The sequence below is a fragment of the Pezoporus flaviventris genome, unplaced genomic scaffold (assembly GCF_033815535.1).
Source record: "Pezoporus flaviventris isolate CSIRO_AGI_PZ_B2104156 unplaced genomic scaffold, CSIRO_AGI_Pfla_v1 ptg000036l, whole genome shotgun sequence".
Classification (NCBI taxonomy): domain Eukaryota; kingdom Metazoa; phylum Chordata; class Aves; order Psittaciformes; family Psittacidae; genus Pezoporus; species Pezoporus flaviventris.
Window position 1 is genome coordinate 38,769,559 of NW_026892584.1, and position 25,100 is coordinate 38,794,658.

The 25,100-nt window shown below is 43.4% G+C and overlaps 1 protein-coding gene across 1 annotated transcript in view; it reads left to right on the top strand.

Annotated features, from left to right (window-relative positions):
• EVL (Enah/Vasp-like) overlaps window positions 1-25,100 on the top strand; it is a 126,017-nt gene that overhangs the window by 96,940 nt on the left and 3,977 nt on the right. Inside the window, exons 5-13 of the mRNA XM_061464018.1 lie at window positions 9,096-9,159; window positions 12,654-12,715; window positions 14,005-14,874; window positions 16,797-17,026; window positions 17,681-17,802; window positions 20,963-21,023; window positions 23,053-23,119; window positions 24,437-24,503; window positions 24,607-24,669. Coding sequence (XP_061320002.1) covers window positions 9,096-9,159; window positions 12,654-12,715; window positions 14,005-14,874; window positions 16,797-17,026; window positions 17,681-17,802; window positions 20,963-21,023; window positions 23,053-23,119; window positions 24,437-24,503; window positions 24,607-24,669 — 1,606 coding nt within the window. The remainder of the gene's footprint in view (window positions 1-9,095; window positions 9,160-12,653; window positions 12,716-14,004; window positions 14,875-16,796; window positions 17,027-17,680; window positions 17,803-20,962; window positions 21,024-23,052; window positions 23,120-24,436; window positions 24,504-24,606; window positions 24,670-25,100) is intronic.

The following is a 25,100-nucleotide window of genomic DNA, read 5'->3' on the forward strand; positions in this document are numbered from 1 at the left end:
CCTGTATGTGTTTATAAAGCCAGCTACATTGGAATCACAGCCTTAGAAATTCATCAATAGCTTTTTTCCCTTAAGAAATATTAAATAAAAAAGAACTATTCCCATAGCATTCCATGCATATACTGTTTTTCTCAGAGCCAGAGGCAGTTCCCAGAACAAAAGCAATTGGTCATCAGCTAAAGAGGATGCTTACTTATCATGAAACTGCCTGTGGAAACAAGGCTGTAAGTGCAGCAGAGCCCCAGTGTCAGCCCCTGCAAAGGAGGGAGGTGCTGATAGTCCCCCCTCAGTGCTGCATGGCAGGTGGCTGCCTTATCTGCCTCTATTACATTAGTGCATAACTGAGCAGTTCCTGAATTAGTTCTTTCTTGCTCAGAGCTCAGTGCAGCAAACAGAATCCCCCCGGATGCTCCAGTTCCACCTTCGCCTACCCTACACAGGTTTCCTGTGCTCATCTTACTGGCCATTCTCTCAGTTTCTTGGAAAGCCGGCACTGCACAGGGTCTGGTCCTGTCCCAGCACGTTCACTGGGCTCTGCAGCACTGGGGCCCTATCCAGTTAGCAGTGTAGACATCACCTTCTGCTTTGCTGCCACTCTGAAGGGTCTTGTGCTTGAAGCACTTTGCTGGGAAGTGGGGGACCAAGGTTCAGCCACTTCCCCTGCCCAGAGGGAACTGCACATTTAATTTCCCACCTCCTCCCACCCCAACAAGTTCATGCTATTCTGTATCACTGTGCGGTTTTTTCTTCCTGTTAGGGCTGAGTTGCTGAGAGGAAAATAATTCCCAGCCCTCCTGCAATTCATATATTTTATGTTAATCAGTCACTGGATAAAACACAGGGAGTCCAGACCAGACACATGGACACCTTACCCCTGTTGCATGCCCTAACTGTGGGGATGCAGGCCTCCCACGTCAGGTTGCATTCTGACCCCTGGTAGCCCTGGATCCACCTCATTGTGGAAGGCTTCCTTTTTGCACAGTGACCTATATGTATTTTTTAATTTCTTTTAAAGCTGGTTGTGCTGTCTTTCATGCGAGAAGTAAACCAAGCTGTGCTCCTGAGCTGAGGCACTGATGCTGAGATAAATGCAGCAGAGCCATGTCCTTTGCATATTAAATATGATCCCTGCTCTCAGAAATCAGTCGTTTACTGCAGAAGCTGCTTTAGCATCGTCTCATTTTTATTGCATTCAGAATTAAAAGAAATAAGTTTTTCTCCTCCAGCTCAACCAGGACACCAGCACGAAAAATCATCAAATGTTGTGCCAGTGCCATGATGGATAAAACAGCCAGGATCAAACAATAGCCATCATATTTTATGCAAAATAACTGAATTAACAGCTTTAGCAGTTCAGTCAAAGGCATGCTGGTTTCATGTTCATGTGTTCAGTAGCACTTCTGGTGAATTGAAGACTATTTCTAATCATCTTGCAGCACTGGATCTTTGCATGACCTTTCTGTTCAGTAACTCCTCTCTGCATCTCAGTGCACATGCACAGCTGTGTGCCTGTGGACGTAGGGACCCCTGCAATTCCATTTGTTGGTTTTCGTTAGAAAGATAAAAAAGGGACTGTGCACAATGCACACACCTGTACCTATGTACTTGAACTAATGATAGGGTAGGGCACTCCCATGTTAAATACCAGGCTTGTTTTTCCAGCTGTCACTGTCCTTAAATCTTATCTACATCAGAAAGTTTCAGTGGTGAATGTTATATCAGTTTTTAGTTTGAGTGAACAAAATTCATACAGCCCCCCTATGCTCACACCTTTATTGCAGTTTAAGGAGGGCCTGTTTCATGTTAGATTAATGTAATCTTACAGGTAAAAGGTGAAAGAACAAAATAAAGCAACCTTGGGAATGGTGCTTGTAAGAGCTTCTAAGATGGGGGTTTCTACAGTTCAGCTGAGAGTTGGTTCCTGGATGCGCACAGCTCCTTGTCTAGTGTAGTATAAAGTAAAATGAGGTTATAAAAAACACTGCAGGGGTTGGTTTTAAGAGGATGTGGTTTACTTTGCACTGACACAAACTTGCAGCACTGTCAGTCACCAAGGGACAAGGGAGGGAGGTGGAGAAGTTTTCTGGCACAGAGCTGGAAATGCTTATTTCACCGCACTCTTCTTGCCATAGGTCAAACCAAATTTAGTCTGCATCAGAATAAGAGTGCCTAAGGTGACCTTTTGCATAGGTTTAACTGTGTCAGTAGCAAATTTCACCTGTAGGTAAATTGATGCAACCAAATTTTACTTGTGCAGACATGGTGTAATTGAGCCACTTCTGCCTTCTGGTGAAGCTTAATTAAGACTGATAAAGTTCTTTGCAGTTCTCAGAGGAAAGGTTTGGTCCATGTGTAAATGATGTTATAGAAGGTATTTAATGTACTCTGTTACAAATGTTATGGAGGCACCCAGCCTGTGAATAACTCTCTCTGAAGCTCTTTCTAGTTCAAGTTAATGTTTAATAGGATTGAGGCAAACACTGACTGAAAGCAGGCTTTGTGGCACTGCACCCAGACCCTCCCTTCAGTGGGTGTGCTCCCTCTCTCTCTGCCAGGGTGGTTTTGCTTACCGTGAATCGTGAATCGGATGATCCAGCAGGATCCTGTAGTCGCTCTGCAGGACATGTAAGAGTCTAAACCCCCCCAGCATGGAAATGCTGTGGCAGCAGACGTGAGGGGCCTGTGGCTCTGCTCAGCTGCAGTGATGGGGCACAGTGAGCAGGGTGATTCCTCTTCCAAGCCGTTTAACTCACCATAGACATTTAGGTCCACATAGCCTGGTTGTACTAGCTTGGGCCCCAGAAGTAGAGTAGGCGTATCTGCATGCTTATCTAGGCTAATTAGGTCGGTGCTTTGTCCAGGATAATTATCTCTACTAATGAATCAGAGTGCAGTGTCACCAGCACAGCCGTGATGCACCTGGTTCCTGTGCTGGCTCCTTCAGTGGGCACTGACTGTGGCATGTGGCTGTGCCAGGATGTCTCTGGCTTGTGCAGGCCCCATCAGGGCAGACTGAAGGGGACAAGAGCAGGTTGAGGTCCTCAGCACAGAGGCAGATATTTAAGGTGCTGGCAGTGTTGGCAGAAGCAGTGTGATTGCCCAACAACAACAGCAAGAGAGCTAAAATTACAGCCAGGCTGTGGATGGAGGGAAGCAGTGGTGAAGGAGAGGCACATAACTTCTCCCCTCCAGCCAGAGCCCACTTGACCACACACCCACATCGCAAGGCTGCGGGGTGCTGTGGGATGGTTGAGGAGATCAGGCAGCAGCACTGCTGGGACCAAGGAACACCCCCAAGTTTGTGGAGGTGAAGGGGAGAGGTTATGGTGAAGACAGCAAAATGCACCACCCAGCTGAGTCCTGGCGTGGGTTTGCAGGTTGGCCCCAGGAGCTGGCTGCAGCCTGTCCAGGGCTCCTCCCCAGTGCCCTGACACGAGGAACCATGGCCCAGGCCATACCTGAAAGAGGACACTGGGATTAGAATTGGTCAGAAATGCTTTTCACGCACCATTTTTTTCTTCTGTCACATCCCTGGGATACAAACGACAATGGGTTGGACCTGGTGCCTGAACCTGAATCTTCCACAATCCAAGTACCTGCTGAAACCATCAAGCAATGAGGGAGAGCTGTCTGTCTGTCTGTCTCTCGCTTCTTTTCCTCCTGTGGTCTGCTCTGGGTATTTTTTTTTATTCACACAAAATCATCCTGTTCTGCTCATATGCAGAACAAAAATTTTCCATCTCATGAATTTAAAACTCAGATATATTTCTTACTTGGCTCTGACTCGGGACCCTTTCCTTAGCCCACCACATTCATCACACTGATCCATAAGCACCATGGAGGCTATAGGGGTTGCAGAAACCCTACCTTGGTCTGCATCCAGTGTCTATAATGAATAAAACATTTGTAAATGGGTTAGAATGGACCTTCTGTATTGAAGAAGCAGAAAATCCTGGTTCCTAATGGAAATGGGCCTACCTTTGCCGTTTTCTTGAGTACATACAATCAGGGGTGTTCGCTGTCGTAGCATAAGTAAAAGAAGAAAAAGAAATACTGCTTGGGGCTCTCCCAGCAGGAGAAAAATGATGACATTGTTCCTGTCTTCTTGTGCCTTCCTGCCACAACTATAACAGAGTGGAAACCGGAGCATGGGTTCTCCCTCAGTGACAGCTTTGATCCTGTTTTGTGACTAGCCGTGAGTCCAGACATCTCTAAGCAGTAGTAGGTTGCAGTAGTGCAGGACTGGCCACCGGCATATGGAAACCATCACTCCCACTGTGAAGCAGTGCCTTGTGCCAGGAGTTCCCCATCACTGTCTTTAAGGACAAGCTGGGGACAGGCAGAGCCAGTGCTGATGTGGAGGAGCAGGAGGAGGAAGAGCAAACATGGAAACTGTGTGCTCCCAAGTTTGCCTTGAGCTGAATCACAAGATGCTTACATAAAAACGTGGTTAATTATTACCAATCAAGGAAATGAGGAAACACAGACATTCACAGCATATCTCCTGCATTAATTAGTTGCTAAAATGTAGATTGCAACAGCTGTGAAGCTGCAAACTGGTCAGTAGCAAAATAGACTCTCCTGGTTATGGTGCTGAGAAGCACTTTTCTCTTTGAGAATGATCTCAAAAGCTGTCAGGGTCAGAAGCATCTCACAGGGCACATGGAGAAGCATCTCTAAGCAAGGATGCCAACACCAAGAGTACTTACACTTCATGTCTGCTCAGGTCTGGGAAATATCTAAAAACGTGGAGAGGAGTTAAACCTAGAAATCCACTTGTGTTTAAAAAACCCTCAGTCAAACAGGTGTCTGCTGTATATGCACTGCAGAGAATACGCATAGGGAACCAAGCATAAAAATAAACCCTGCCTTTCAGTACGGGTATGAGCTTTGGCTGAGCAGGCTAAGAGCAAGTTCAAGGATGAGAGAAACAAGAAGCTTCACCATTACAGAGACTGAAGTTTTCAGAATTCACATCAGATGGTGTTTTGCCTGGGTCTGCTGAGAAGTCAGGATTAGAATGGGAGAAAAATACAGTAGAATTTATGTTTCTGGCAATGAACAGACCCAAAAGCTTGGGTTGGACTTTTAGATCTATTGCCCACTCTCAGGCAAAATCAGGGCAGGCCAAAACAGAAAACATCCAACCTTTTACTTTAGGGTTTGCAAATGAAGACTTCATATTACTGTATAAAAATGCTTTGTTTGAAAAAGATCACAAGCAGGATACCAGAAGGAATTACTGCTTATAGTCATGAGTAACTCATATAAAACAACCAGTGCCAAACAGAACTGGTGTGTTTCCTCCGTGGTGGCAAGAAGAGCTGTAAGCCCACTGGAGTGTGACTGCCCTTAACACCCTGGTGTCCACATGCAACTTGCCTCAAACTTTTCCAACCACTTTCAGTCAATGCAAACAGGTATCCCTGTTCCCACAGGCTGAGATTGACCTCAGCAGCTGGTCCAGGCTTTTCCTCAGGTAGCATTATCTTACCAACTTTTACCCCACAGCTTCTTGTTTTACTCAGGAGAGAGGATAAGCTACCTGTTACAGCTTCAGTCCTCCTTTTCTGTTCATGCTTGCCTTTTTCTGCCTCCTGACTTTGTTAAGGTACTTCACTGCTAAAGCACTTGGAGAAGAAAATTTTGTTAAACAAAACTAATGTGCAGAAGAGGACATTTAAAATAGGATGGGGTATATGCAGTGAATGCAGTTTACTTCTCACTACTGGTCACTAGTGAAATAGAAGTAAAATGAGTTTGGAAAAGATTTAAATAAATGAATGATGGTTTACTGCAGTGTGTTGATTGAGTAAGATATCCAAACTTGTAAAAGAGGAATTAGTCATTACTCAGAAATCTTGTTACATGTCAGGGTCAGAAAAAACCCAGTGTCAGACCTATTGCGTTCATGATTCCCAGAGTGAAATTAAGATCCAAATGAGGTCAAGCACCACAATCAATCAGTTTGTTTGTTATAAAAAGACAATTATTATAAAAAAGGAAATTATTATAAAAAAAAATTGTGATAGGACAGATCAGAAAAAAGATAGAAATTAAGCAAGCATTCAGAGTGCAGAAAGATAGTTACCACCGAGGATCCAGCGTTTTGCCAAGGGTCTGTAGTCATTGTCTTCACTGGTGGGAGTCCCCCAGGGTCCATAGTCGCCATCAGTGGAGCCTGTCCCGCATGGAGATGACCTTTTTCCCTTTTGTTATGTGTTGGTGGGAGTACTTCTGTTCTTAATGTCATGTGCTGCCCATTCCTGGTGGACCAGTTTCGCTGGTCTTGCTTCCAGCTCTTCAACTGCACATGTCTGCGTCAATCCTGGAGATAATGGGCAACAATTCTCACACAAGTCCTTGAGATAATGGAGTCCCATCTCAGCTGCTCACATCCATCTGTCAGACAATGGACAGTGGAGTCCCATCTCAGCTTCTCACACCCATGTTCAAGATAGTGGAACTCAGCTTCTTGTACCAATCTTTGAGACAAGGGACAGTGGAGTCTGATTTTAGTTCAGTCTCTCACACATGCTCAAGATGTTGGTGAAAGAATTAAGGTGCTTTGGGGGTCATACATTCATGTACCCTGTGCATCTGAAAAGATGTCTGGCTTTTTAAATTAAAGTGCAAATAAAAATACCTGCAAATTTGTCACCACTTATACAAAGATTTTTCAAATGTCTATTTACTGAGTCAGGCCTTAAGTAGCTTCTTTCCTTTTCTTTTGGTTGGGTTTGTATGATTTTCATCTTATATATCCAATTCATGACAGTGCCCACAGGAAAAAGAAGTTGGATTTTTTTTGTGTGGTATTGATAGTCTGGTGTTTGATTCCTTCTGTGTGTCTAGTATTAGTCAAACTGGCCATACTGCCTTATTTTTTTGAGCGTTTGGCCCCAAGAGAAGACTCATGTCAAAGTACTGGATTAAGATGGCATCATTAGAGCGTCCTATACACTTTGACATGATTTATAGCCAGGGAATAATTGTTGTTTCTGCTGTGTCATCCTCTGGCCTTTCACACGGGCACCTAATTTTAGCCCTCTTTCCATCAAGGTGCCATCTTCTGTATGATACTCTGAGTCTTTATACAAAGGAAATCATTTGTGATTAAATCATACGCAGCGATGAGCATGGTAAGGCTTTTCATGGTGGAATTTGTTGCCCAGTGAGGAAAATGTAACTGACTTAAACCTTGAACATCCTTCACCTGGAAGTCTGTTTATTGAAGTATCTCACAGTTATGTGCTTGTGAACGTGCATGTTACCTGCACACACCAGAGCCAGGATCCAAAACAGTGATACTAATAACTGTGTAGAGTCTGGATCAATTCCTTACCGGTCTTTCTACTGAAGTCACAAGTTGTTTACATTCACACTGTTAACTGCTGCTCAGGGGTAGCTCTGGCCTTCTTTCACTTCAGTGGTGAAGATGCACAGTACAAGCATTTACACAGTAACATGACATCCTGGTTACACCTTAAACATGCGAGCTTCCTGCTCTGTGCTTCCCAAACACCTGCAAATTTTCTTTCCTGAGGCTTGCTTCCAAAAAAGCTAATCCCCCCCGCTTCACTGTTTCATGTGATCTTTACAAAATGTGGCATTTCTGTCTAAACAGTTTGCTGAAGGCCTGTGGTAAATGATATTAAGTTGTCAGTCATGAGACATAAAAGAAGTGAAATGTCTTCACTTCATGCCCAATCCAAAGGTATTTTTAAATGTCAGAGCATTTGACTCAGTGGTTGTCACTGGCTCCATTTTTGGGATACCCAAAACTGGAATACATGGGCCCTACTTCCAGAAAATGCTGTGTTCCCTTTCTGCAAATGTTAGTCCTTAAATACATTTCAAAAATATGCACAATTTCATCAGGATCAGTCAGCTCTGGAATTTCTGACTGCGATGCATTTCTGCCATCTTGCCAGTTTTCACACAGTCATACTTTCTAAATTAGTTTCCAGATGACATTCTGCCTGGCAGAAACATGTAAAGAAACTGGAGAAAAATATCCTTAACAATTTGTGAGTGACATATTTGGGTTTGTGTTTAATTCTTGTTGGATAAGTTTTAAAAGGATGAAACTTTACATTTGAAAATGAAAGGAATAAGATAGACATAATAGTTTCAAGCATATAAGTGACCTGTTTCTCAGTGCTGTTTATCAGGAATATTGCTGTTGCATTTACTAGAAGTCTCCTCTCTTTAGTCCCACTTGAAACCCCTCTTCAAATCAGTGGAACAATCCTCCTTCCACCAAATGCAGGACCACTGTAGCTTATGTTACCAAGAATTATTGTTATTTTCAGAATAAATATTTCTGAAAATAGCATGTAGTGTCAGTACACTTGATTAAATGTCCAAGAATAGAGATTAAATGATCAGAGTCAACAGAGGAGATGTGAATTAAAGGGCAACATGCATACTTGGGTTTTGTTGGTGAATACCAGTGAAAGCTCACCTTGATGTGGATCTTGCAGAAGCAGAAGACTGACAGCATTGTAAAAAAGAAAAGCCACCTTTGTACAAGGCATGTTTAATTTTGTATTTCCTTGCACCTTCCATCAGGTAGCGTCACCAGGTAGCTGGTGATGGGTGTCCATCACTAGCTCAGCATCAAAGCAGCACTAGCTAGCATGTATGCTCATAAACTCAGCATTGTGGCTGAATCACTGTGCAAGCACAGAATAAACCAGGGATCTGAACTAGATCTGAACCCTGCAGAACCTAGAGACGCACCCCAGTGCGATGGACTGTCGTTCCATAGGATATTTTTTGCAACACTATGGGTCTTCACTGTCTCCAAGGGGTTAGTATATAGTCTACAGCTTCGATGATGCCAGGTTTCTGAACAGTGGACAAATCTACTCACACATTTAGGCATTGGATTCTCCCAGTGGGACTGAAGATTTGTAGGAGGCTATGATTTGTGTAATAGGAAAAAATGAATTTAAAAAAATCAAGAAGAGGACAATAATTCTTGAGGTTTTTCTCTCACAGTAAGATGGAGAAGCCATTGAGTGGCACTATTTTTTGGAAAAGTCAGCCACATTTGCTTTCCTAATAGCATTCTCTCATTTTTTCTGTAGGTCCAGCTGCCCAGCGCCAGGTCCAGAATGGGCCATCTCCAGATGAGATGGAAGCACAGAGAAGGTGAGTTCATCAATTACGGTAGAGTTCTACTTTGTAGATTGGATGAACGTGCAGGCCTTGCTCAGCAATAAGCTGTTCTTTTTACTTGTATCTATTTTTATCTGATTCTAAGTGTCTGCAATTATTGCTGATGATTCTGTACTGGCTTTTAAAGGGTGAGGTGAACTGAAGCTCTAGGCAAACTCTTTGCTCAAAAGCAAGCAATGTTCAGAGTTAAAGACAAAACACATTTAAAAGAGATTTGTAGAGTGTGTGTTTCTCAGGCATATTAAGAAAGCCTAGCCTTTTCCTGTTCTGGATCATCTGCTGGTGGTTGACAGTCATATTGCCCAAAGAGCATCTGATGGACTGCACGCTGAGTAATAGCTTAGGCCCATTTTGTGTGTAGCTGTTTCCTATAACATATGCTGTTCCTTTCATGAGTGTTTTTTTCTAAACAAAAATAGTAAATGAAAGTATAAAGTCATGCCCTTCACCTTTACACTTACATTAGACTTGGTGCCATTATCACACATGTCCTTTTACCTAGCTGCTAAGAGTGTTCTTCTTGACATCAAAGGGGAGGTGGGCAGGAATCTCCACAATGAAATTATGAGGCCCATCTCATGGCAGCTTTGCTGATTCAGGTCAGATTTCTGTGGCAGCAATAGAAATACCTGGTGCAGCAGTATCCCAGGACTAAGGTTTCGTAGGGATTTACATATGACTATTGAATGGGTCAGCGGATAATAATATTTCACTTGAGATTTGTAAGATTTACTATGGGACAGCAAAGCTGTCACAAAGGCCAGAGGAGAGCTCCTGCTCACCCAGAGGTGGGGGGATGCTGCCTCTCCCTGCCACCTGGCTGAAAGGCCTCATCCAGGTCTTCATTTAACCAATAGAAATCACTGATTCTTCAGACCATATGTAACTCAGACCCCAAATTTAGGTGTCTAGGTGTCACGTACATTTAAAGTGTGAGCAGCTTAACTACATTAATAAGAATATATATATATATCTCAAAAAAATAATATTATTTTTCATTTAGAGGCAGTAAAAGCCTTTTACATAGGTATTGTCTGACTGCTACAGGGCACATGGTTCTGGGAAAGCCTCTTTTGCTCCACTGGGCTGGAATAAGCTATGCCAGTAGATGCACTGCTTCTGCACTGGAGGATTTTCAGCTTTAATTATGCTGATGCCTTCTATAAGAGAACAGACCTAATTTTAGGCCTAGCTTTTTTTGAACATCTTATAAGCAGGCAAGAAAATTAAGTTACAGTAACTACCCTGCACATCTGTCTGTTTAACAGGGGTTTAGAGACCTTTAAACAAATGTTAGAAGAATATATTTTTAGGTCAGAATATAATTTGTCCCCTTCTCGTACTTTACTCCTTGCACACTCCTTAAGCAGCCTTGTGCCAATGTCAGGCTTTATTTAGTTCCACTGGAATTTAAACTGACTTCCTAAGAGTGTAGGAACTTCTCTTTTTAGCACTTCTTTAGCACTAAATTTTAGAACTTCTCCTTTTTCCTTTAGTGTGGGGGACATGTATAAACTGCTTCTGCCCAAGTGCAGACAGGACTGGCAATGCCTCACCCTTATTTTGGGGAGCACCTTGCACTTCTGCTCTGCAGCAGCTGTAACAACTTGAAGATGTCTTACTCATATTTCTTTCCTGGGCTGTCAGGCTGGGGTTTTCCAAGTCTGTCCTCCAGATAAATCTAGAATTTCCCCCAGGTCTAAGGTGGAAAATCTGTGTGTCAAGTTGTTTTCCGTCATCAACTTTTGCTAATAAATGCCAAGCTAAGGTAGGGGATAGTATGCTTAGGAAATTCTTAGTACATGTGTTTACAATTGAAATTTTAGCAGTGCAGCTGATGCTGTTGCATGTGTTCAGCCCATAACTATCAAGTAAGAGCCAGGGTATGTATTAAAGTAAAGATTTCTATTTATTTGGTTTAAAGTGTCAGAGCGTAAATGAAACTAGTAGAATCAGCCATCTAAGACTGTTATCAAAACTGCCCCCTTTACACCTGGAATAATTTTCTCAGATGCCTAGAATAGCTTTCCAGAAATTGCCTGCATTTGATGGACTGCATATCCTAAACATAAAACTAGTTTAGGATTGATCCTTCCACAGTGAAATTGTGGTTTTTCATTTCCCATCTATTGAATTAAATTGAAATTTGGGAAATTTATTTTGCAAATTAAGACATTCTTTTTTTTCTACATAATATACCTTCTATATTTCTGGCCTTTTTTCCTGTTAAAAAAGCTGCTCTTGGCATGTAAGTAAGATAGATTATTATTTTTTTTTTCTAATTGCAGACTCAGAATGAGACAAGTAAAAAAAATTAACAGGGAGATCTGTCTAAAATGTTATGTAAGGAGTGAAAATAGAAGTGTTGCTTACAGTTAAGCTTGCCTTACTGTACAGACCGTGAAATAAAGCCTTTGCAGAAGGAAGAAATCTATGCAGTTAAGGCTGGACCAAATATATTCAAGGCAAACTTTCCCTAGAAACCATGGAAGAAAATTACAAGAAGCCTTATTACCCAGTGCTTCAGTAAGGTAATTTCAGAGTTGGTTTACTGTTGTTGAAACCTTTAGCCCATATCCAAAAAAGCCTGGCAAATGTTCTAGGGTTTAGCTATCGATCTTAGCGAGAGAAACGACAGGGTGGGTTTGTGGCAGAGGTCAGGTACAGCTCTTTCTGCTTGCAGCGTGCGAGAGAAGACCTCTGCTGATAGAGCCTGGGAACTGCACATCTCTAGGAAGCAGAGACAGGGAAAAGGCTTGGCGGCGCGTTTCCGTGTGGGACACCAGGCCTGGGGAGCGCAGGACCTAGCAACTCCTGGGCAATAAGGTGCCCAAAAAGAAGCAGTGCAGTGTTGAGATCAGCTTTTCATTTGTGGAAGAAACACGGTGGCTGGGGTCCAGGAGAGGCTGTGCTGGGGCGTGGTGTGTCAGGCTGGCAGCCAGCCTGGCAACACCAACATAGGGCTCGGATGTGTGCCTTGTGTCGTGCAGTCAGCACTTAACACCTTCCTTATGTTTTCATTCTTACACAAGTCCTGTGGGCTCTTGATCATGAAAGACTCAGGACTGTGTCATTTTATGTGAGACACCCTTAATCTTTCCTAGCAATGCTCATGCACTTCAGGTTAGCAACACTCATGGCTGCTGTGCTTTCCTGGCCTTGGGCACTGACTGTTCCTCACACAGAGCCCACTGAAGAGCTATTTTAAATGGATCATCCAACCCCTGCCATGTCCAGCAGGTGCAGGGCAATGTCCTGGTTATACTTCCCCAACACGTGCAGTGGCATCGCTGCAGCTAGGGCAAGTGAAATCAAACCCACCTCCATCTCAAGGGGTCAACATTTCTGTGATGGATTGGCTCACACCACCGAAGACATACAGCTTGAGTGCTTCTCAGTGTGTAAAGCTTTTACTCAAAATTATAAAGAATACATAATGACTGAGGGTTTTTGTATTGCTGTTTTAGACAAGTGATGGAGCAACAGCAACAGCGCCAGGAATCTCTGGAAAGAAGAACCTCTACCACAGGCATGTATCAAACCAAGCATATACAGTCTCTTCTCGCTTGTTTTCTCTAGGTGTATTTTGGTTTTGTGTGGTGCTATACAAGAGCTAGACTGCTACAAGTGGTTATAACTATGATTAGATTTTAAAGCATTTTCAGCTAGAGACTTACATGCATTTGGGCATGGTTTCGCAGAGGCTCATGTACAGGGGCATCAAGTGGAGCTAGTGCAAAAGCACTTCAAAGAACTTGTACAGCTGAGGGGGACTTTAGGGCATACCAAGGGGCTCTGGCCATGCTTCTTCCACCCCCATGAGGAGAGCAGGTAGCACAGCCACCAAAAGAGTTGATTCCACAAGAGTTGATTCCACGTTTCCAGGGAATGTCAGCACACAGCGGTTAATGTGCTGGGTGTGCCAGGTCAGGTGCTTCCCCTTACTCTGCAGCACAAAGCAAACTACAGCGCAGAGGAAAATACAGCTCTAGATGCAAACTGATCGGGATTTTGTGGTCATGAAGTGGGGAGTCTTCTGTAGGCTTGAAGGAAAAAATATATATATTTAATGAGCTTACAAAAATCTTCTATGGCATATTAAGTTGCATTAAGCTGAGAGATGACAGGAATAGCTTATAACAACAAAGTATGGCTTTGCCTCTCTGAAAGAAGGCAGAGCAAGTGAGCCAAGATGGCCATCTTGTGTTTGGGCTTTTGTTTTGGGGATTTTTTTTCAGTTAATCTGGCCACGTAAGTGCAGTGTTTTCCCTCAGCTGTTACAACTTTTTAGGTTTTGGCTTGAAACCAGTTCAGGCATACACACATATCTTAGTCAGCAACAGAAGTCGTTGGCCTCTGCTTCGGCAGAGGTTACTGCATACTAGTCTGCATAGGGAACATAGCCAAAATCCTGCCTCAGCATCTGTGAGGAGCAGGATGTGGTTCCCAGGGGCTTCTGGCTGTTCCCTCCCTGGCTGCAAGGTGGCCACTGCAGTATTCAGCATGCCTTTGAAGCTCCCCTGTTGCAAGGGTGGTGCTCGTGATCCTGATTCAGATTCACATGGGGCTTGGAGGAGCTTCACTGGCACTGGAGCACGCAGCCCATCCCGTTCTGCCAGGGTTCTGTTCAACACAGGCTCAGTTCTGCTGAGGATTGGAAACCCCCATGCCAGTGCCTGCACCATCTCCTCTTTGCTTTGTTTGAGTTTCTGTTTGCGTTTACTTCACGGTTCCTTTTTCTCCGTTCCGCTTTGCCTTGGTTTCATTCCTGCCGTGTATCCATCTTATTCTTTTCATTTGTCTTTTCTGTTCTTTTAGTTTCCACCCGTCAGATAAGCGTGTGCTCTCCCCCCTCTCAGCCCCAGTCTCCTCCTCCCACCTGCAGTGACTGCGGTGCTCCTGCCTCTGGTGCTGTGCCTCTACCAGTGCTACTACCTCATGCCAGTGCTGTCTCTTCGGCACCCACTGTCCCCGAGCCCACTCGTCCATTCTCTTTCAGACCCCTGTGGAGAGCCAAAGACACACCGCAGCTCCTGCACAGTCACTCAGCTTCTGAGCCGCCAACAGTCCCCGGTTCCCCCTCTCCAGCCTGCCCAAACCTCAGGACCATAATGCCAGGCATCAGGCAAACCTCACTCTCTCCACCACCTCCCCATCCTTCCCACTTCCCCTTTGCCTCTCGCCAGCCTCTCAGGCGCCTTTCTCTTTCATGCTCTCCTTGGTCTTCTGCTTCCTCTGCCACAAATGCACCACCTCTGCAGAGGGGTGATGTCCCGCAACCACAAGGTCCCACCATCCTGCCTTTGATTCCTGCCCTGCCTGAGAGGGTCAAAGGACCCACAGATAAAGCAAGCCAGGAGACCTTGGCAAATGTGCCTCTGAATGGCCATCCTGAAGAACAAATTGCTTTAGGCCCCTCTGTGACCCAGGTGAAAAGTGTGGATGGGTCCTTCTTTCCACACCTAGGACCTGCATCCTCTTCCCTACTGCCCACCATCACCAGCCCGCCCAGCTCCTTTGGCCAGGCTCCTTCCCCATCCTCCCATCCATCATCACGTCCTCCTCAGCAGTGGTATCAGCCCATGTCACACTGTCTTCCATTGCCTCCCTCTTACGCTGCTGTGTCTGAGGTGACTATGCTCGGGAGGACCCCTCCTTACATGACTTCATCAGCCATTGCTCACTTGAGTAAGTACTGCTTTTGAATGAGCTGTGACCTGTACAAAGCCTTAGCTTTCAGCTGTTTAAAAAGCCCTATTGGCACTGCCTGTGACCACTAGAAAAAGAGCTGAGAGACCAAAGGCTACTTCTGCTTCATGTCATTTCTGAAAGGTGTAAAAGTACCAAAATGACTCACGACTGGTCCAGGGACCCTCTGAGCTAAAAGTAAGGCAGAAAACAAGAATTACAGGACCAGAGCCCTGTAGCTGGAATCTTGCAATGCATATTCTTACTGTATTAGCGCGGAAGGAGGTTTTTATCATTCAGCAGAGTCAAATTGCACTTTGTAGTACAAAACCTATTTTCAGCTGGTCCAGATCTAGTGGATGGGCTCATCTGAAGCTGGAGGCCAGGTCTGCGGTTGACTAGTTGTCTAAGTACTGGTAGAGGCTGTGATTTTTATTCTTTTTCTTCAGTGGTATTTCTGTTACTAGCAAAAGATGTAGCATAGTTTTGTTATAGAATCCCCTGTGCTTGCGTAACTTCCTGGTATAAACTGAATTTGTAGTGGAGGACTTGTTACTGTAACTATTCCAGCAAACCTTTTTCATTGCAGGCAGATCAAGAACTTGGGTCTACCATTTTGCATATGGTCTTGATTTCTAGTGTTCATCTAAAGCCTGTGGAGTTAGAACAGTCACAAGTAATGCCTATTTGCAGTTCAGTTCATACATTTTTTCATGCAGATCCATTCCTGTTCATAACCCCATATAATGCTTAAATGATTGTGCTTAGAAAAGAAAGAAAACTGAGACATTTCCTTTCGCTTTCTGCTAAAAATATTATTGCAGCCACTAGAGGCTCAGTCCTGCTGATACAAGCCCTTGAAATCTACTTAGTTCAATAAAGTTATTTTAAGCTCACATCAGTCCATTATTTTGACTCAGTTCAATTTTTGCCTCAGGCTGTCTTCTAATTAGGTGGGTGTAGTTTTGCAATTACAATTAAATGTGCCCACAATGAATTACTGGCTGTTATGTCTGTGAGCCAAAGAGGGGTTGAAATGTTTAAATTATTTCTAATAGCAGCTATGGTTCAGTTCAAGAATGGAATTGGGAGTATGAAATAATGGCAGAAATAACCACAGAAATAAGGCAGTATTGTAAGAAAACCTAGATAAGAAGAAAAACAGGCTGTTGACGTTAAATACAGTTCCCAAATGTTCCTCAGTCAAAACCTGTCTGTCTTCCAAAATAACATGTACTGAACAACTGGGCTTTGATTACATATCAGGAGCAGCCTGTTCTGAGAGAGTATAACGTGGCGAAATACCCTTAGGCAGGTGTATTTGTTCAATTGACCCATTAGAGACAGGCAAAACAGTGCAATGGAGTTACCCACCACCAGCCCCTCCAACAGGCTGCTGCTTGAGGAGCTTTGCTGAACCTCGGGGTGCTTGGAGCTGGAGTCTCCCCCATTGTTTTGAAGACTGGCTGAGGCCATACACCTTGCATTAACAGAAAGGAGGATGTGTCGCTGTAGGCCACGAGTCTTGTGAAAAACTGATGTTAACTAAAGTCCATGGAGTTGGTTGATGTTGTTTGTTATCTGCATGTAGAAAGCTATGAGACAAGCAGAAGATGCTACTTATGAACTGGGAAGTGCTGTCTGTGTTTTGAGTTCAGCACACAATAAAACACTAGCCCAGCCAGGGAGAAGAGGAGGGAAAAGGCTAGTTTATCAGTGACAGGGTGTTGCAGGAGGACACACCTGTAGCTGATTGACCACTGATGCAACTACCGTTTCCCATCTTCCTGTATGCTTGGTGCTTCCTTGCATTGATCACTCATCATGCAGTCAGGTCATGACCCTGGGAGCAGAAACATGACCTTGCATACAGGCTGGAGAATATAGTATGTCAACTGTAACTCTTATTCTCTGCATTTCAGGCCCAGCACTACCACCTGGTCATCCCAGTGGCGCTGCTGTGATCCCCACTTCGTCCGGGGGGCCCCCACCTCCGCCACCCCCCCCAGTCCCTCCACCACCCATGGGAGCTGCGCCCCCCCCACCTCCCCCGCTGCCGGCAGGTGCTGGCCAAGGGGTTGGCACTGAAGATGGGTCAATGTCAGGGCTCGCAGCAGCTCTGGCTGGTGCCAAACTAAGGAGAGTTCAACGGGTAAGGAGGTGGCACTGGGACTCCCCCAGGGTCTCTTTGCTGCGGGAAAGCCTGATGCAGCTTGGTGTAATGATCTGCAAATCCAGTGTGAAATGTGGTGAAACGCGCTTCAGCTGCCCCCCCTTAGGTGAACGTTGAAATGTGAATTTGTAGTGCAAATACAGCTGAGCAGCAGATGTTTGGTGGAATTCCTTCTCCTCAGAAAATGTGAATTATCAAATCACTGTGAGTTCTCATGTTGCCAGGATTTCAGTACTTCTGCAAAGCCCACCATTACACTGTTAGTGTTTTCATTATAAGTGGTTAAAACTGCATCATTATTACTGAAAACAGTGTAGACTGTTGAGGCAGCACATCAATAGGTGTCCACTTAGGTAAAGGTTGCATAAGCGTGCATAAACATAATGATGAACAAAGAGCACTCTGGGGGTGCTCTGAAAACTCTGGGGTTTTTCATCATTTGCCCATATATTTGCCTCACCCAGACAGCTCCTAGTCTTAGTAAGGTCTTTATTCCAAGGCAGAACACATCCTATGTCTGTATTTTGGGCTGTGATGGTGATCACTTCTCCGAATAATTAGGAAAACTGATCATTGAGGGTGCGGTTGTAAATGAAACTTTTCATTAATTCCAATGCTTATTTCTGTCTTAAGCCAGAAGATGGTTCAGGAGGGTCCAGCCCCAGTGGGGTCTCTAAAAGTGATGCCAATCGAACAAGTAGTGGAGGAGGCGGAGGAGGACTAATGGAAGAAATGAATAAATTGCTGGCAAAAAGGTTTGTATTCAGACTTCAAGTAAGCACTAGCATGAGCTCTGAAGCAAATTGTGGAACAAGATTTGGTTATCAGTGGGTCACTTTGGTGCTTCTTTGAAATTTGACCAGATCTACATAGATGCTAGTCACCAGCATTGCCGGGTAAAACTGTGTGTATATCTGAAACTGTAGATGTTGCAGCAATGATGCCTGGCAGAGTTTTGCTGCTGTAAGAAATCCTTCAGTGTGGTAACCTTTAAAGATGGTGACAAATACATCCTCCTGACTTTTGCCATTTTACCGTATCTATTTCAAAGTTACTGTATTCAGATAGAGTAAACTATGAAAGGAACTTAAACAAATTATTCTTTATGCAACACATTCGGGATGTTGAACCTAAAAACATTAACAGAAGTGCAATAAAAGGCAACATCTTGGCAGGTGACTTGTTATTGATTCTCAGTGCATTTCAGACAGGCTAGCCAAGTTATTCTCATCTAAAGCGAGTCATGATGTATCAAGCTACCAGCTGTCAAAAGACACTCAATTATTCCAATTATTTTTTCTTTCTGCTTTCCCCTGATTCCATCAATAATGTTATGTCAGACTCCTAAGCTCCTAGTGTTAGATGTTTGAGTTTTAGCTCTATCTTTTTCAACATATGAATAGTGAAAGAAAAGGATGAGTAAAATAACGAAGAGTAGGTACAGATCACTTTCTTTCTTTTCTGAACTAAAGTAGCTTAACAGCTTTTAATAGTTATTTACTGGTTCACCTTCTGATCTATTTTGTGCTGCTACCTGTCAAGACTGAGTTTGCTGAACTGAATGATGCCTGTAAGCAAAGTAAGGTTCCATGACTAGATGCTGGGGTAACTCCTTCTGTTCAAGCAAACAAGTTAAATCGACATCTCATATGCTTGGTTATAGAAATCCTGCAGATTTCTGTGGTTCTAGTCTAACATGTACTCCAGTATAGCTTTTGGCAGTGGGTTCTGGTGTCTTCAGGTATTCAGGGTCAAATTCTCTCAGTATCTTAGCAAAAGAACCTGCACTACCATAAGCATCCTTTCCCAGGACGTTGACAGCAACAGAATTGCTTCCCAAGTTTTGCTTCACAAAACCATGGAATTGTAATGAATTTTCAGTCAAGGGTGAAATCTGGGCACATGCTGTTAAACTGTTACTGAGAGGATTTCTTTCAGCTGCAAAGCCCTTTTTATTTGTGATGACATAGAAAAGGGAAGAACCTGGCACTGTGTTTCAGGTTGCTGTTACGGAGCTGGCAGGTAGGAGTTAAAAAGACAGTTTCTTTAAACTGAGCATGTTCAGTACAGAAATCACTGAGTGATAAGCCTGGGATACCAGGAGCCCTTTGCTGAGCAGAAAACCATATGCTCAGAAACCAGGAATGCATCTAATGCTGGGTAAGTAATGAAGGAAAACGCTTCTAAGAGGTCAGGTGCTCTGTAGTATTAGTGGCCCCCGTGAGAACAGCCCTTTGCTTCAGGACTGAAGTGCAAGCAGAATAATGAACTCTCTCACAAACTACTATAATTTCTAGCCCAGTTAAGTTTCTTGCAGGACGTAAATCTAACACTGGTCTCTCACCTGGGGAAGTATTTCCCTCACTGAAGTTCGTAATCATTGTAAGCTTTTTTCTCAGAAGAATCAAGTCAATATTAGAAAAAGAATATAAAAATTATTACTGATCCAATAAAATTATTAATTCAGTTGAATATCTGGAAATAATTCCCACAGAGCACCGTGTCCTACAAATGCATTTTACTCCTAGTTTTCTGTCAAATTTACATAAAAGCCTCCAATTTTTGTATCCAGTGAGGCTTTTCTTTTGCCAGTGATATGAAAAAAAGTCCTTTGACAAATCTATAGCAGTGCTTTGAAAGTCAGAAGCCTTTCTAAGTGCCATTGGGATTTTTTGTTCTGTGAGATTAAATTTTGTCCACTTCAGAAGCAAGACTAAATGAAAAATCTATCATATTGGTGTTTTAAAAAACATCTGCTAAGGGTAGCATTCACAGGTGGATAAGGATCATCGCAACCGAAGTTCATGTGGAGACGAGAGCCGCAGTTCCCCTAGTTGTCTAAAATGGGAAATCGGATGTCCAGAGAATCAGTGCCTGGCACACTGGAGTACTTTTTAGACACTAAATAGGGCTTGAAAATCAAGAATTTGGTTTTCCTCTGCCAGTGTGGTTAACACCCAAGAAGTCTTACCATGTGCTCTTCAAAGATAAACAACCAACATCTTTGTTTACTCTCACGTCCAATTGATCCAGTAAATGGAGTGCAGCTCTTTGCCACTGCTTCTCAGAAAGTTTTGCCTCTCCTCAGGAAGCAGGACAGTGTGAGAATCTCAGGTGCTCACTCAACTTCTGTAGGCATCACCAACATTGGCATGGGGTTTAGGAGATCTGCTGCCTTTGAACTGGATTTGAGACTCACCAAAGACATTTGAAAACCCAGGCTGGTGCACTTGTTTTCTGGCTCTTAGTCTCCAGCCAGAGCTTTCTCACTCTAAGGGGAGAAGGGGTCTTGACTGAGCAGAAACAGTGCCTGATCTTTTCCAGTGCGGATGGATGTGAGTTGAAGGGCTTTTCTGACTCTCATCCAATCACATGGGATCACTGCCACAGCCCTTTCTCTGAATGAGTATAGGGATGGGGGGATAAAGGTGGCAAAATGATCCTGGAGCTAGCTGAGAAGTGTCATCTCTGCAATACTCACCTGAGCCACCTGGGGGAGGGTTAGCTTGGTCTTCAGAAACCCTTGGTGATTTGGGGTGTTCATCCTGTGTTAGAGCACGGGAACCACCATCTATCTCCTCAGCCCTAGAGAGAAGCCATCCCTTTCTCACCCAGTTTCATATCCAGCTGTGCCTCCTTCCTCCACTGCAACACATTTCCTTGTGCTCTGCACCCTGTGTTCCTCTGTTAAACAACACCTCATAATTTTGCCCTTCTCCCTGAGTTGTATCACCAAGGTCTGGATTCCTCCCCCCACCCTAATCCTACACAACCAAACACATCAGCCTTTATCACATTCCCTCGGATGAACTAAGTAAATAAAAACTCCCACCAGAGCCTGAATCAGCCTTCCCACATGGAAGATACGTTTCTAGAGGGTTGACTGTGTGTCCTATCTCATGTTCCTTTGCAAAGGAGGAAAGCAGCGTCGCAGTCAGACAAGCCAGCTGACAGAAAGGAAGAGGAAAGCCAGAATGTAAGTGAAAGACTCCTCACTGTTCTGCTCTTGCAAATATGTTGATGTGCTGCCTTGTAAGCCAAAGTCCTGTGCTCATTCACTGTGTGTGGCAGGCAGTGACAAGCAGTGCTGATACAGGAATAGATTTGCACATTCAGTCAAAAGCTAAATGTAACTGCTTCCACCTTTCCTGGGAACAGCAGCCTATAAACAAGAATTGCTGCCTTGTTCATAAGTGAGGTTATTGTCCAAACTAGGTTAACAGGTGCTTTCTCATGGTCTGATCTAAGTATTGTAGGTATGGTAGGTTCTTGCTTCATCAGAAGATGCATTGAACCTTCTGATAAGTAAATTTGAGATAAAGTTTATGATTCTTATTTTAAATTTGCAGTTTCAGCTAAGCTGAAGTAGATCACCAACTATGTGGTGTAACTTTGGATTGCTAGCCTCCATGCAAAGCAAGAATCAGCTCACTTCAGACCCCAGGGCGCACATGCAAAATGTCTCTGGGGGGGTGAAGGGGCAACAGTGTATTAACCATTAGACCATTCAAAGATTAAAATATGTGTTCATGATACCTGCACTAAAATGAGATGATAGAGCTTGAAGAGCCTCAGAGAACATTGATTCACCTCTGTTTTAACTGTTCTGTTTATATGTTGTCCACAAAAGCAAATAAGTGGGTTTATCTTACTCAGTCTTTACGCTGAACTTGATGCACCAATTTTGAGTTCAACATGCAGATTAAAATACTTATTTTTTACCCACTGAACTGATAAAGCGTGGGAGACCTTTCTAGTCTCAAGAGAGGCCAGGATATATACACTGTGTCCGTTCCCATGTGGTGCTTTTCTGGGCTGCTGCTCAATACAGCATTCCTGCTGCTAACCAGCACCCTCATGAAGGCTCTCTGTCATGGCTGCAAGTTTGTAAAGCATCGTGTGTGCCTTATATCACCTATGTAGAGATCTTGCCTCCAAAGACAAAGTAACAGCTGCTCAGTAGGAAATTTATTTGGAAAATGTAGGCCTCACCCCAGTCTGAAAAGTTTGTAGCAAGAGCAGGCATAAGCACTTTGCACTGTTTAAGGAGAAAAGCAGCTATTTTCGCTTGTTCTTCAAGGGATGCTTTAAGCATGGAATTTGCCTACTGACCCCGCTATGCAACCATTGCTCTAAATTTTGCCCCAAAGCTGGTTTTGAGCCATGTACTCAGAGATGAAAGGCACCATTTAGCTTCTAACTATTCAGCCTCTGCTGTCTTTCTGCCCCTTCTTCTCTCCCCCTGAAACTCTGCATTAGTTTACATCCTAAATCAAACTTTTTGATAGCACCAAACTGTTCAGAAATGTGTTTTAGAGAACATCTGTTTGACATGTATCTTGAGGACACTTTGTGGTGAGGGATCTTCTGTCAGACTGGGTGCAATTCCATTTTACAATGCAGAGTTAATGCTTTTCCTGAGTGTGTTGTGAGGGTTGCTAAATAATATCAAATACAGAGGTGAATGTTTTATGATCTGTTACAAATCTCAGAAAAAAGAGTCCAAATATGTGATGTAGTGTTTAATCTTCTACTTAGGAGGGGTACTGGATTACTTAGTTACCTTTGGTAGTACCTGGACTATTCTTATTAATACCAGTGGTTCTCCTGGGCTAAAAGGCTGGGATCCAACCTACTGCTCCTTCAGACAGCTCATTCCCGTATCTAAATTTGGGAAGTGGGTGGCTTGTATTTAAACATCAGCAGCCAGAACTTTAGAGTGGTAATGCAGCCTGGTTTGGTGTACAGGGATGAGGGTGATTCAGTGGAATTGTGAAAAAATGTCCATTTTATCAAAAATTAAAAAGTATATATTTTGCCATGCTAAAGGGAGAGAAAGCTTGAAGTTTAAATGAGCTTGAGCCCATACCTTGGCAGCAGTGCCTGTTAGACATGCTTGGAGGAAACTCGATTTTGTACCACCTGTGCTGCAACTAGTCTACAGAGCAGAAGAGGACTCTGCTTCATCTCCAGAATTCAGTAATGTCCTGTTTTTCTCTTTGTAGGATGATGCTAGCACCTCTCCTTCACCCAGTACACGAGGTTCCACCCAGCAGCAGCAAAATTCATCAGGTATTAAACTACTAGTGTTGTAGTTGTCTTCTTAATCTAGTCTTTTCCACCACTTGCAGACTCTGGGTTCATCATCCTACTTCTGAATACAACTAAGAGAAAAATTCTCAAATACCTGTTGTTTTAAAAACTATACTCAGCAAGAAATTGTGATTTTATACACTTCACAGCCAAGACAATGCCAATACAGCCAATTTAGTTAGCGGGGTCCAGTCATGTAGCTAAGGATCTGTGTCTTCAACACTGTGAAATCTTCTAAGAGTAAAAAAGCTGTATTATTTTCTTTTTTGTAGTGTAGCTGTCTCCTGGTTTATGCAGTTGGGGAATGGGTCTTGGTAGCTTGTTGCAGTGAGCCTGATCCCGAGGTTTGCTAGGTGAAATTAAGGAGCCCCCAAAATATGTTTTTCCTATGATGAGTTGAAATGACTGTCTCCAAGTAGATAAGATGCAAGCCAGTCAGATTCATTCTTGCATCAGTCTTGGCTTTCATATGTGCTAAAAGAAACCTTTCTGAAGGGAATGGGTATTTAACCATACCAGCTTCCTTTTGGAACAAAGCCACTATTTGCATGCTTTGCAAGGGAAGGGGAAGAAGCCAGGAGAAAGATGCATGTAAATGAAGAATGATATCTAGAAATTTCCTGAGAGTGACATAATTCTTTTAAGGAGTTTTTTAGGACCTCACGGAGGAGCAAACCCTTGTGCATGAAGCTGTGTGTTACTGAAGTCTCTGAAACAGTTCACTTTATTTTAGGAGGGGATTAAAACAATAGTAAGCATTTTCAGTAACAGGTTGATTAGTGCAGCTTTTAGGAATGTTCTGCAAGTTAGAAATCTAGACAACATTAAATTCTCTGTGGAGATTTGCATCATGGGGGTCTCACTATTTTTAGATACACCCATATTTTCTGCCAACTATGCAAACAAAAAAAAATAGGCCTTTTTAACTTAAAATATAAATAAGGATTGTATGTAATAAAATAAGCCTTGTAGCAATTAGCCTGTATTTCTTAATAGAAATGATTTATGCATTTCCTCTTACTGATCCAGTTCCATGTCTTTTTAGTATTGTTTAACTATCTGGTGCCTAATTAAAGGGATCACTATGCAGATTTTTGCCAATGCTTTCTCTGTAATACAGGCAACCTCTTACATTCATTCAATATTCATTCATTCAATCAGTCCTGCTTTCCTGGATCTTTCTAAGTCGCTCATCCTTACTGAATGAAAGCAGCTGTGTAAGACAATAAACTTCAGGATATTTTTATCTTTAGAGAAAAAAATAATTAACAGTAACTTTTCATTTTTGTTTTCCAGACTCTGGGAAAAAGCCATGGGAAAGGAGCAATTCTGTTGAAAAACCTGTATCTTCATTACTTTCTAGGTGAGCTGCATGGGGTGTCCCTCTGGCTGGCTAGCAGTTGGGATGGTCACGCTGTCCCGTGGCATGTGCACAACTCATTTCTCGTTTCATTCCATTGCTATAGAAATCCATCAGTGGTGAAGAGCTGTGAAGCTAAGAGCCCCACACAATCCCACATGTCTTCTAGGTACTGGCTAACAGCCTAGCTTTGTAACCGTCTTGGCTTGTCCTTTGGCTAATCCCATCGTTCAGCACTAATGTTTGTCTTCTGTGACGTCTTTTACTCATTCTCTTACATTCTGCTTTGTCTGTCGCTGCACAAAGTGTGAAGGTGGAATGTGTCATGTCAAAGGCTTGTTCCATGGAAACAGCCCCCTGCTCGGGTGTGCACAGGCATCACAGACATTAATCACACTTTAAGCAAGCACTTAAAGCATCTATGCTTGTGAAGCAGAGGCACGAGCTTGGCAGTGCACTGTGCCATGTGAAAGGCAGGCTTTGGAGCATCTTTTTACAGCAGGTACAGGATGACCCTGCCAATAGAAGAGTCTTCATTGTCCAGCCTCTGCAGAAATTCAAAGCCAAGGCAGAATTATCTGAGGAGCTTGCAGCTGGGAG